Below are 13,779 nucleotides of genomic sequence, written 5' to 3'. Positions count from 1 at the left end.
ACAAAAACAAAAAAAAAATTACACTTAATTGTCAGTTAAATGATTTATTGCTCACACATGCCATGGGTATATGTGGAATTACGCCCCAAACTACATTCTGCTACTTCTCCCGAGTATGGGGGTACCACATGTGTGAGACGTTTTGGCTGACTAGCCAAGTACAGGACCCCAAAATCCAATAAGCACCTTCAGGCTTTTAAAGGGCTTTATTTCCTCATACTTCCTGAAATGCCAGGATGCACAAAATCCCCCCAAATGACCCCTTTTTGGAAAGTAGACACCCCAAGGAATTTGAGAAGCACAGTGAGTATTTTGCAGATCTCGTTTGTTGCCACCAGTTTTTGGAAAATGAAGAAAACAAAAACTTTTTTTTTATATTTGAAAACTTTGTGAGAAAAAATGAGATCTGCAAAATACTCACCATGCCTCTTTTTAAATTCCTTGGAGTGTCTACTTTCCGAAAAGGGGTCATTTGGGGGTACTTGTACTATCCTGGTATGTTAGCACCTAAAGAAATGTGATGGGCAGTCAAAGTAAAAACTTTGTAAATTCCATTATCTATACCATAGTTTGTAGACGCTATAACGTTCACAGAAAGCAATCAATATACACTTACTGGGATTTTTTTTTTTTTTTACCAAAAAACATGTAGCAGAATACATTTTGGCCTAAACTTATGATGAAATTTGAGGGTTTTTTTTATGACAGAAATTAGAAAATATTGGTGTTTTTTCAAAATGGTCGGTATTTTTTTTTTTGTTTATAGTGCGAAAAATGAAAAGCGCAAAGGTGATCAAATACCACCGAAAAAAAGCTCTATTTGTGTGAAAAAAAGGATATAAATTTAATTTATGTACAGTATTACATGACCATGTAATTGTCAGTTAGTGCAGCGCTGTATAGCAAAAAATGGCGTCAGTTGCAGTATCTATACCTTAGTTTGTAAACGCTTTAACTTTCATACAAAGCAATCAATATACACTTATTGGAGTTTTTTTTTTTTTTTTTTTACCAAAAACATGTAGCAGAATACATTTTGGCCTAAATTTATGACTGAGTTTACTATATATTTTTTTATAGCTGAAAGTAAAAAATATTGGCTTTTTTTCCCAAATTTTCGGTCTTGTTTTGTTTATAGCGCAAAAAATAAAAATTGCACAGATGGTCAAATACCACCAAAAGAAAGCTATTTGTGTGAAAAAAGGACGTACATTTTGTTTGGGTACAGCATTGCATGACCGCGCAATTACCAGTTGAAAGTGTAGCACTGAATAGCAAAAAGAGGCCTGGTAAGGAAGGGGGGTAAATCCTCAGGATGGAAAGTGGTTAAAAATGCAGGTAATCCCTTCATCTTTTTTTCAGCCAGCAGTGCTCTTATGTAAAAATCAATCCTCTCGTTTAATTAGCTACTGGAATGCATTTACAGACGTCGGAAGGGGGCCTCCCCCACTGCCTTCCCAGGCTTTGCCATCCCACCCCGGACTGGTGCCGGTGGTTCCACTGCCTGACCAAAGATGACTGAGGACTGGAACATTACTGATCTCTATAGTATAAGAAACTGGAAGCGACGTGTTTGTGTCACCTCCAGTTTAGCCAGGATGTAAACAAGCCATTACTGGCTTGTGAAAGCATCTGATCAAAGGCAAGGGAGAGATCTGGGGTCTAAACGTTATGTGTGCAAAGACATATAGGCCAACATGCAGAGAAGCATAGAGGCAGGGAAAAAGGCCCTTAGAAGCAGCTGTAAAAATGTCCAGTGTGCACGAGGCCTTATAGTTACTGCTCTGCTTCTTAAGAGGATACCACTCACCCCCAAGAGAAAGTCAGTTCTGTCAGAAATTATACAACATACATCTTCAGCAGACAAAATGCTTTAGTGGAAAGATTTAAGATTTTTTTTTTTTTTACCTAAACAAATTATCAGTCCTCCACTAAATCTATAGAACACACTTCATTACTATTTTCTCAAGGCTGCCAAGCTAGAATTTCAAAGGCTTTAGGTGTTTGACATGATAGCTTTAGATAGCTTTAGACTTGCTTCACACTACTGCGATGCACTTTTGATGTCATTTTCAGTGCGACTGTTGTGCAACTTTGATTTGGTTAGCATAGTCTATGGAGGCAAAAATTGCACTGAAATCTTACCAAAATAGCACAGGAATCTTTTCCAAAACCGCACTGATATGAATGGGCACCGGTGAGAATAATGTGATTTCTCTTGCCATGCGATTCTCTACGATTCAAGTCGTATCAGAAATTGCACCAATGTGAACCAGCAATCGGGTACAGCTAAGCCAAATGCAAGTAGTAAAGTTGCAGGGAAAAATTATCAGTACCTGAAGATCCAAGAGAAACTAGCTGCAAAACATCAGCACAAAACTGAAATCGAGGGGCACATGCGCGGCTGGGAACCCCGATGGCCGCATCCTTCTGAGCTCCGCTCACCTCCCGCCCTAGAGGCTCACCCACGGTGCATCGCTGCTCCACAGGCGTCCCTGGATGACTTATCAGCGAGGCACCCAGCTCTCCATACCCCAGCCTCATCATGGGGAAGATCGGGCGCTGGAAGCCACCTTCCCCGCCGCCACGAGCCGCGGTCGTCACCGCTGCAGCGGTTCCTTCATAGGCCGCAATCCCCGGCCTCAATTTCGGCTGCGATCCCATGGCCGAGCTCCGGCGGACCCCTGGTGGTGGCCGGAGGTACTACAGCAGCTGCCTCAGCAATGCAGCCAAGCTTCGGCAGACCCTCAGTGGCGGCCGGAAGTACTGCAGCAGCTGCCTCTGTAATGCAGCCAACTTCCTCACACCCCCAGTGTCCCCAGATGGAGGAATCCGAACCCCTGACCACTGTAGGGATCGCTGTAGTGAAATCGCCGTTGAGCCCTTCACCACCTGCTTCTGCCAATCTTCATGTCTCACCTGCTCTCACGATATCAGCGCTGGAGGAAAAGCTGCAGGTATTTTTACGCAATATTACCGCCACTATATCCGCTGAAGTGAGCAAGTTGGCTTTGGATCTTCCGGGAGAAATAGCGCAGATTGGGGAACGTGCGGATCAATTGGAGAATAAATTTGATGAATTGGTGCAATACGTCCATGTCTTAGAAGAAGATAATGCGTATCTGAAGCACACCATGTCCCAAATTCAGCTCCAACAAGAGGACTTGGAAAACAGGGAACGCCGGCAAAACATCCGCGGTATGTCTGAATCTATTGTCGATTCCCAACTTCGCCGACATCTCGTCCTTTACCGCAACCGCCCCCTTAGTCCCGGAAGCGGATTGGCGCATGGACAGGGCTCACCGATCATTAGGTCCCAGACCTGCTGATGGCACCAGACCACGTGATGTCATCGTCCGCTTCCATTTTTTTTTTTAGAGCAAGGAAACCTTGTTAGCCTCTGTACGCAACATCCCATCCCTGGAATTTAAAGGGGACAGTCTTCAGCTCTTCTGTGATCTCCCTCTGATTACCCTGGCTAAACGGCGAGCGCTGAAGCCACTCACCACTCATCTCCAGCACCACCGTGTCCCCTATCGCTGGGGTTTTCTCTTCAGGTTGGTCGTCTCCAAAGATAATTCCCAAGTTACCCTACACAATCTTTTTGAGGCGGACTCCTTCCTGAAGCAATTGGGACTACCTCCCCTGCCGGATGATAATTCCTCATTACTGTTTTCTCCATCTCGTCCTTCCACTACCCCCAACAAGATTTGGACTCCAGTTCGTAGGGGCCGGAAGCATCCTTCACGTACTCCACAACGTCCTCGTCCTTCTCATTCCAGCGACGTGCCTGCTTGATGCTTCTCTGAGGTGTTCTTTTGTGGGCTCTTCAGGGTTTTATGCTTTCCCCACCCCCTTCCCTTCTTCCTCCCTCCCCTCTTTTTTTTTCTCCTGTGCTGGGTCCCCCATATGTCATATTTTTCTGGCCGGATTTGCCGACTGATATGTTCCGGTTGTCTTGTTGCCCACGATCCCGTCCAGAGAAATTGTCTGGACAACTTGGGTATTGATGTTTCTCCCAAGTCCATATCCTTACGGATATCTATGTTCTTTATTGCAATGTTTTTGGTTTGTTTATTATTAGTTCTCAGTTTTGTCTCATCTATGGTATCTCATTTATCTTTTCTGCTGGTACATGTGCCATACGCATTGTCATTTTGTGATGGCTTTACGACTTCTGTCATATAATGTCAAAGGTTCAGAAGCGGTGGATGGCTTTGAAGGAACTCTGATCCTCAGGAGCAGATATTTTTGTCCAGGAGACTCATTTTAAGTCATCAGGCTCCTTTCGTTTTGCCTCAAGGTTTTTTTTCTCAATCCTATTCGGCCTTTGACCCATCTGGTAAGGCTGGAGTGGCAGTACTGATACGGACACATTGCTCCCTTCGGGTCGTCTCCTCCACAGTCGATCGTCATGGTCGCTTCATTCTCCTAGAATGTATGCTGGGTGACACTCCCCTTATTTTGCTGAATCTCTATGCTCCAAATTCAGGTCAATTACAATGCCTTACACAAACTCTCGCCACTTTGGGCTCCTTTTCCGCTCCACACATGATTATAGGGGGTGACTTTAATTTAATCTTCTCACCGCACAAAGATAGGAAGGTCCTCTTCGAGTCCACTCCTTCGAAGCGGCAATGCTCCTCCTCGAAATCCTTTCGTAAATTGATCAGGGAGCATCGTCTCTTTGATGCCTGGTGGATTCGACATCCTACTGTCAGGGATCCCGGCCGCTCAGCGTCGCGCGCATGCGCAGATCGCCGATTCTTCCTGGTCGGCGAACACAGAGATCGCAGCCGCACCAATGGAAACACAGGGCGCCCTATTTAAATCTGCCCTGTGCATTTCCAAATGGCTGCAAGGTACTGTCAGGCTCCGCCCAACGGGATCTCTAATGGTCCACAGAATGGGGTTCCCCAGGACGCGGAGTCTAAGTCCCAGTCTGCCTCTTCACCAGAGCCCCTGATGGTGGAGATGGACTTGATGCCCAACTGGAACCAGGTCGCGACCCCTGGGTGCACCCAACTATGGTAGAGGGTCCCGCTGAGGGTACGTGCCCAGGATGAGCCTGCTGTAAAGGGGATGACAGGTCCGAGCGGGATGGATGGATGACTGCCGGAGTGAGTGTGGTCAGACTAGCCGGGTCGGTAACAGTGGGGGCAGATGGGGTACTAAGCAGCAGACAAAAGAGTGGTCAGGTCACACGCCGGGTTCAGTAACAGAGGGTCCAATAGTAGTGACAGGCAAGGAATAGTCAGGGATGAGCCAGGATCAGAGCAGGAGAGGGTCAGAATAAATCAGAACAGGCAGAGTTTGGCAACAAGGAAACGTACTAGCAGGAACACAGGAACAAGACCTTGCGGCAATTTGGAAATGCACAGGGCAGATTTAAATAGGGCGCCCTGTGTTTCCATTGGTGCGGCCGCGATTGCTAGTGTGCATGCGCGGCCGCGATCTCTGTGTTCGCCGGCCAGGAAGAATCGGCGATCTGCACATGCGCGCGACGCTGAGCGGCCGGGATCCCCGACACCTACCCACAAACAGTTCACCTTCTACTCCACACCTCACCGCTGCTACTCCTGACTAGATAATTTCTTCATTTCCGCTCCTCTTCTTCCGCTCCTAGTTTCCTCTGACATCAACCCTATTACATGGTCTGACCACGCCTCCCTGACCTTAAATTTGTTATTCCCCAATGTTATACCAAAATCAGGCCATTAGCATCTCAATGAGTCCTTTTTAACCACGGAACATCTCCGTGCTGAGCTCTCGAAGGGACTTGATATGTACTTTCAACACAATGTAGACTCTGTACCATCTACCTCGATCGTATGGGAAGCCCACAAGGCGGCCTTTGCATCTCCATGGGTTCTCGTCTGAAGAAATCCTCAGAGCATGCCAGGATTACCCTAGTTTGCCAGTTAACCCTAGCTGAATGTAGACTTCTTGCAAAGCCGTCTATTTCTAGGCTGTATAAAGTGACCTTCCTACGTGACCAAATCAAAACCCTTGATGCTTGTAAGTCCACAAAATCTCTCCTCTGGGTCAGGCAAAAATTTTACAAATTTTCTAACAAACCCCACCATATGCTTGTCAATAGACTTAAAGCACAGTCCCCTTCTACATTGCCGGACCATTGTCCAGCCGAATAGGAGCCCTACTTACGATCCTCGTGTGATGGTCTCCCTTTTTGGCTCATATTATGAGTCCCTTTACAACTGTTTGACCTCAGACTACTACCCTCCTTTTACAGAAACCTCTTTTGATAGGTTTTTCAATCTCCTACTATTACCAAAGCTATCGTCTTCTGACATTGCGGTCCTCAATGCTGACATTACATCTGAAGAACTGTTTGATACAGTCAAACATCTCCCCTCACGCAAAGCCCCGGGACCAGACGGACTTCCCTACTCCTATTACAAGACCTTCATTGGCATCCTAGCTCCCCATCTTCTTTCTGTTTATCGCGATTTTTTCAGAGGTATTGTTCCCCAAGCCAACTTTTCCCGTGCATATATCTCTGATTCCCAAACCGGACAAGGACCATTATATCTTAGATAATTACCATCCTATTGCTCTATTGAACTCTGATTACAAGATTTTTTACTAAGATCCTCGCCATTCGTTATCTAGGCTCATCTCCAAGCTCATACACAGAGACCAGGTTGGCTTTGTTCCTTCCAGACATGCGGTGGATAATACCAGAAGATCTATTGATCTGGTTGACTTGGTTAACCGATCCTCCATCCCCACTATTTTATTGAGCTTAGCTGCCCAAAAAGCTTTTGACCGCCTCAGTTGGCCTTATATGTTTATGGTCTTGGAGAAGTTTGGCTTCCATGGCAACTTTAAAAGCTCTTTACTTTCACCCTTCCTCACAGGTCAGACCAGCCTCCTTTCTTTCACCTCCTTTCCAGATGTCGAATGGTACGTGGCAGGGATGCCCACTCTCTCCCCTATTGTTTATCCTCTGTTTGGAACCCTTGGCTATTGCAATCCGGGCCCATCCTGACATAAAAGGGGTAATGGCCCATGGCCATGAATACAAACTATCCCTATTTGCGGATGATATTCTCCTTACTCTCTCAAACCCCCAAATCTCCCTCCCAGCATTACATAAACTTTTAGGACAATTCGGGACTCTTTCGGGTTACAAGGTGAACACATCCAAAGACTGAAGCGCTCCCACTCCACATATCACCAGTTGTCCTCTCATCCCTCCAAGACTCTTTTCCATATCAATGGTGCACCCATTCTTTAAAATATTTGGGTACTAATCTTACTTCTTCTTACAGTTCTATTTATGATGCCAATTTCCCCCCATTATTTATAGCTATTTCACGTTCTTTAAAGTTTTGGGATACCCTGCCCTTATCATTATTGGGACGTATCAACGTCATAAAGATGACTGTACTACCCAAACGTTTATATTTATTTGCGACTCTTCCCGTTTCTGTTCTCATGTCCAAACTGCATAATAAGCAGCATAGAATTGCACCCAGTGTGCTACTGTCTCTGTGCTCTAGAGGAGGCCTAGGAACACCGTATATCGTGACCTATTATTATGCTACTCACCTCCGTTTCATTCCGTCATGGTCCACCCAGTTCCCTCCCAATCTGTAGACTGAGATCGAGTTCTTACAATTGACTCCGATTCATCCTTGCTCTCTCCTATGGTCATCCTCGGTAGACCTTGCCCCTTTCCGTCGTCTCCTACTCGGCCCCATGCAATTTTCCATGAGTATTTGGCGGAAATGTAGGACCAGGTTTGCACTGGCCTCAGACTGCTCTCCACTGACTAATATCCTCTTTAACCCCAATCTTTCAGATAGTTTGGCCGGGTCCCAGATGCTCCCTTGGGTCAAGGCCAGGCTCTTCCAATTGTGCCACCTAGTGCATCCTGTTACTCGGAAGTCGCAACCATTCTCATACCTCCAGAAAAAAGATCTCCCCTCCCAAAATTTTTATATATACCTTCAGCTACGCCATTTTTCCTCCACCATATCCTCCACTTTGACTCTTGGGAAACCCTCTCCCTTTCAGCGTCTATGTATAGAGGGCCCATATCAAAGGGGTATAATTTCCAATACATACAAACTCTTAATGGACGCTACCCCCCTCTCTAACGACACTCACCATTACATGTGCAAGTGGTCCCAGTTTTTGCAATGTGACATCGATCTAACACAGTGGAAGAAAATTTGGGAAAACGCATCTAAATCTTCTGTGTGGTTTATAAAGAAAATACATACAAAATTCTGATGTTATGGTACAAAACCCCTGAGGTTATTTATGCTTTTAACCCGAGTGCTTCTTCTACCTGCTGGCGTTGTGGGAAAGACTTTGGCTCCCTCTTCCACATTTTTTGGACTTGTGGATCCATTGTCCCTTTTTGGGAAGAGGTTTTGTCTTTTTTACAATTATTATTGCATACCTCTCTCCCCTTTGAGCCCCTATACTTTTTATTGAGCTTGCCGTTCCCAGGTCTTCCCAAGGTGTCCAGGAAACTCTCCACACATATTCTGACTGCGGCCAGAAGAAGCATTCCTATGTGTTGGTTCCGCTATACCGCCTTCGATGTCAACTTTGTTTAAACTTATTGCTGATGTACAACAGATGGAATACCTGACTGCTCTACATTCCGGTTCGACAGCTGTGTTCGAGGCAGTGTGGCATCCATGGGATAATTTCTCCCCTTCCCACCTTTCTACAACTGTGCTGTTCTGATAGCCTCCCCACTGTAGTGGCCACATTTCAGATCTGATCTGTCCTTTAACCCTGTAACAAATTTGAATTGTGTTTTGAACATATGGCAAAGCACTCAAATGTTCTGACACCTATTCCTCCAGTCTTTGCTCTCTTGTGCTGCAACTGTCACTTCAAATTCGACACACTTCCAGGTGTGTTGGATACATTGTCCATCTCTGCACTCTGTGGTTCCTTTTGCCAGCCTGTCATTAAATGACATGGGGGTTAGCATAAAGAATCAAAGCTTGTAGGCATTAGAAGTAAAGATTATTTGGCTGTACTATTGAATAAAGTGAAAAGTCTGGAAATGAGCAAGGGATGAGTATAAATCTTTTTAATCCAGTGACAGTTTTTTTAGGTATACTTGTCATAACATATATGGGCTTTCACTGCTCACCTGCTGAAAATTTTAGTGGTTTGGTTGTATCTGGTTTTAAAACTTCAGAAACAGACTCTGAGCAAGCATGTAGCAAATGAAGACAGAAGACTCAGACTTTTTTTGTATAAATTCATCAGGAGAAAAACATTTTTAAAGCTGACAGAGCACTGTATTTACTTTATACCATTTGTTCTAAAAATGCATTATAGTCTAAAAGGGCAAAACATTCAATAGGTTTGAGTAATTTGGATTTTTCTTCTCCATGAACCAATTTTCTCTTCTTTGTATGCTTCTTGCCAAGAGCGAAACAATAGGACCAAGGTACAAGATATTATCCCCCCCCCTCCCAAAGTCCTGTTGACACCCACTATCCAAAGTATATAATAGCGTTGCTGTCCTCAACACATACAGAGAGAGTAGGCGGGTAGGGAATGTCATGTTTAGTACCAAACAAATGTAAAGGTTTCACTTTTTATTTGTACAAAGAGATCATATAGAACTTTCTTTCAAGGATATGAGGGTTAACACAAAGTTGTATTACACTATGGTATCAAGTCACATCAAATTATTAAAGTGGAACTACACTGCATCCGAGAACCACAAACCAAAAATGCTATTTAATTTATGTTTAATATTGAAAGCAAACTCCCCCATCCATCCATGTCTCCATTTTGTATTTTGTTGAGAAATCCCTTTGAAACCCCCCCCCCCCCCCCCTTAGCATGCATTTCTGGTCATGGCCATCCTGAGTAAGGGCATGATTCATGTAGCATTAACGTCTTGGATTCCATTTGCCCTTAGCTCAGGCATGCAGGCAGGAGGGGTGTGCTTAGCTGAGAAAGTCCCTCCTCCCCTACCAAAGACTCCTGAGATGTAGGATGTCTTTTGCCTAGGAATTAACTTAATTGTTGAAAAAAAAAAATGTAAACACAATATAATATAACTTATCTATTTACAAATGCTAGCAGCATAACCGATTTAAAATAGTCAATGTTGACAGAGTGAAGTTCCGCTTTAACTGTTAAACAGAAAGGACAGCAGCTCATTTCAGAAGACAAAAAAAAGGTTTAATAAACCATTGGTTTACCTGCTCATTTAGCCATTGCCACATCTTAATGTGGGGAGGAATGTGAAAAGGGAAAAAGGAAAAGGAGAGCATAAGGAAAAAAAAGGAGAGAAGACAGCAGTACATTAGTGAAAATGCATATATACAATGAGGCTAGAACAAAAGGTTCAAACAAAAAGGGGGTAAATATATAGCGGAAAATGCTATATATTCATTATTTCCTTTCCAAACAAGACACAGATAACCAATGTACAATAAGCTACAAAAGAAAATTACAGAGTGTATATATAAATTGAAGTCTGTTACCAAATACCATATTTGTAGCTTGACAGGGGAAACACAAATTTAGTGTCATGTTTTCTAAAACAAGAGAACCAGTAAAATGTTACACATGGCTTTATTTCATCCATACTTGACATAAAGAGAAATCAAATCTGATTATCATACCTATGGAGGCAGACATCAACATGTGTTCTTCACAGTATAAAGGAACCAGCAAAGACACTGACATTGCTTAAGTTATGGCAGTGAGAAGCATAACCTTTTGAGTATGCCAAGGAGTAAATCCCTGATCGTGTCAAAGGGTGGTTTTAGAAGCACCAAGAGTAACAAATTTAGATCCCACAGATTCACAGCTGTGTGCACAGTGTGGATACATGGGAAAACACAATGCACAAGTCCTGAACAAAGAATGAGAAGCCAGCAGTCTCTGGAACAAGACCGCAAGTTCAGAAAACAATGTTGAATTGCTAATGAATAAATGTAGGTTCAGGACGATCTGTAAAAAGTCAGAATTTGTCCCACTGAAAATTTCGGGAGTGAAAATTTCTTGTCGTGCACCAAGCAAAGTATTCCTTCCATGTGCAATGGTTGACCTTGCAGGTAGCAGACTTTCTAGCTTTCAGCATTGTAGAAATCAAAGTTTCAGGGATGCCTCAGTCCCCCAGAACCTAAGCTTTAACAGCAATGCTGTATACCATCAACCATGAAAGCATGAGGGTAAATCAGCCCTTGAAACAGAGGATCTAGACAAAATGGAAGAGCCCTACAGTATCTGCCAGGAGTCTTATTAGGTCAGAGTACCACATCTGCCAGGGCCACCCCAGAGGTATCGAGGTCACTGGAACCAGAGATATTTGAATAAAATTATCCCGAGCTCCGCAATGTTGACAGGGAGAGGAGATTCCTATGGAAGCCAAGTCCACTGCACCAAGAAGGCAAGTAGGTTTCTAGATCCCCCTCCCAGTTTGATAGGCTGGAATCTGTCACGAGAATCTTCCAGGAGACCAGAAAAAATTAATTTCTTGACTATCTAGCTATCAGTCCAAAAAATTCTGTTGTACAAGTCTAGAGTGAAACTAGGCAAATGGTACTGCCTCAAAAGAGGCTACCATTAGTTCCAGGTCTCTCATACAGAAGCACAGGTTCAGGTGACTCCTGGACTGAAGAATCCAAGTTGAAGTTTTTTTCTGGGGAAGAAAATCACTGGCTAAAAGTGAGATTGTAAATATTTTTTAAATCGTAAACTATACTTGGTTTTGCATAGAGAAGACCCAATCTTCTTCTTCTGGGGTCCCCCACTGGTGCCCCTGTCTCCTCCCCCCTGAAAAGTGCCCCCCTACAAAGTGCACCCCATAGCAAGTCACTTCCTATGGGGGCACTAATGCAGGATCGATCCTGAGCCAGGCTCTGTGTGTTCATTGACTTTGCCCCCTCCTCTGCTCACTGGCTGTGTTGGACAGCAGCATCAGCTCTGTCCAGTGAGAGAAGAGAGTTGAGAGCCGCTGCTCTAGTGCACAGCACTGGATCTAGATCAGGCTCAGGTAAGTAAAAGGAGGGGCTGCACACAATTAGTTTTTTTACCTTAATGAAACAAATGCATTAAGGTAAAAAAACCTTGTGCTTTAGAACCATTTTAAGTTAGGGGGCAACCTTCAGGCTGAAGAAAAACGATCTGGCATTTAGGAGACTTGGAGGTTCAGGTCTTGCAGGCAGCCTGGATGCTTGCTAGACTGAGCCCTCAGCTTCATTTGCTATTGATAGGGAAGATGTGTACCTCTGCCACCACTGGCATTCTTGGTGAAGCGATCAAGGAGAACTAAAATGAGGCGTTGTCCCTCAAAAGACATACAAAGCAAGTGCTTTTTTCATGTGGATTCTGCAGCACAACATTTTAGCCAAAGAGTCCTCCTTATGTTCAGTGACAGGAGATTCTTAAGCAAGGCAGGAGACCAACAACCTGTCCACATTGTAGTTGAAAGCTACAGGCATGGTTTTTAAATATACTATAATCATATAGAGTATATGATACAATATACATATATGGCATAGTGCAGTCAACTAGAATGGTAGATGCGTAGGAGAGACAAAGAGCTCATCAAGGATCTTCCAGTCTACAAATGAAGACTGCGATCAGTGGGAGCCCAGGGAGGTCTTGGCGGACTTAGGAGTCCTAAAAGAACCTAAACTGGGGAGAGAACTAGTAGAGACTACAAGCTGTTTGAGTTTTAAGACTCAATAATAGCCAAAACTGTCTCCTTTCGGTTGTAAAAAAGGCAGAAAGTTGCAACTACAATGTAGGTCTGTCTATTAATTTTGCAGCCAAATTGCGATAACACCCTCTTTATATTTTGTACGTCCATTCCCATAGCATTACTTAAAAAAAAATGTATTAAAAATTACAGCTTACCTTCTTTAGAAGCCCTTTTCTGAAAAATCCAGAACTGATAAATCTTAGTGTTCCCTGTTTAAGGGAGCTAGGGTAATTATTTTTGCAATAATCAACCTGGTCTATACTGTGCTGGCAGATTTCATTATCATTTGTAAACTTGCAGAGCGGGACTGTCTGTCCCAAGAAAAGGTAAAGATTCCCACGATGGCTGGTTCATTACTTGCATTATATGGTCTGAATGTGATGCATATATTCATTTCCACATTGTATTTCAATTGTTTCTATCCTGCTCCTACTATTCTGAACAATCCTGACTTTTGTAAACTTACTTTGTGAAGCTCCTTATACATTTATATCCTAGAATTCTGTTTTCACAATGTTTTGTTGATAGGCACTTCTGTGCCACAAAATTCACAGAGCCTGCCTTCTGAATACAGAGGTGCTGAGAGAAGTTTCAATTGGAGTCAGTACAGGAATAACCGCTTGTAGGCAGCAAGGTACTATGGAGTATGTAGCCATTAGAAAGTAAACAGCTGAAAAGCATGCAGGGAATCCAAGAATTTGTGGAAATGGCCACAAATGGCCAGCAGACAGGCAGAACTCACAACATGAGAGAGTTTAAGTAAGCTTATACCGGATTGTCAAAAATAACTGTTTGTATTGTTATTACTATGAGGATGTTATGAAGTGAAAGTGTCTGCTGTGACCATAGATATCCTTTAGGTATGATGTATGAATGGGAACACAAACATATAGAGGCTCTCATTTTGAATGGAAAAGTAAAAATACACTTGAACCACTTAAGGACCGCCCTATAGCAGATATATTGCTACAGGGCGGTACCTGTATGCAGAATCACGTATATATGAGCGAATTTGCATTTCTGGGTAGGGGAAGGCCCTACAAGCGCCGCCA

General features: G+C 43.7%; 1 protein-coding gene across 3 annotated transcripts in view; it reads right to left on the bottom strand.

Moving 5' to 3' along the window:
* Positions 1 to 13,779, bottom strand: part of TMEM245 (transmembrane protein 245) — a 118,971-nt gene that overhangs the window by 67,013 nt on the left and 38,179 nt on the right. For 2 of the 3 annotated variants that reach the window (XR_016314854.1, XM_089689071.1), the window contains exon 7: positions 10,215 to 10,238. The exons of the other annotated variant lie outside the window; for it this stretch is intronic. Coding sequence is in view for 1 of the 2 variants with exons in the window: in XM_089689071.1 (XP_089545197.1) it covers positions 10,215 to 10,238 (24 nt within the window). In the remaining variant the exon portion in view is untranslated. The remainder of the gene's footprint in view (positions 1 to 10,214; positions 10,239 to 13,779) is intronic. 3 annotated transcript variants of the gene reach the window in all.

Source organism: Staurois parvus, unplaced genomic scaffold, assembly GCF_062004578.1.
Source record: "Staurois parvus isolate SC_StPar_1 unplaced genomic scaffold, SC_StPar_1.0 ptg000468l, whole genome shotgun sequence".
In the NCBI taxonomy this organism is placed as follows: Eukaryota; Metazoa; Chordata; class Amphibia; order Anura; family Ranidae; genus Staurois; species Staurois parvus.
The sequence above is the reverse complement of the archived record's forward strand: the minus strand, read 5'-3'. Positions and strand labels throughout refer to the sequence as shown.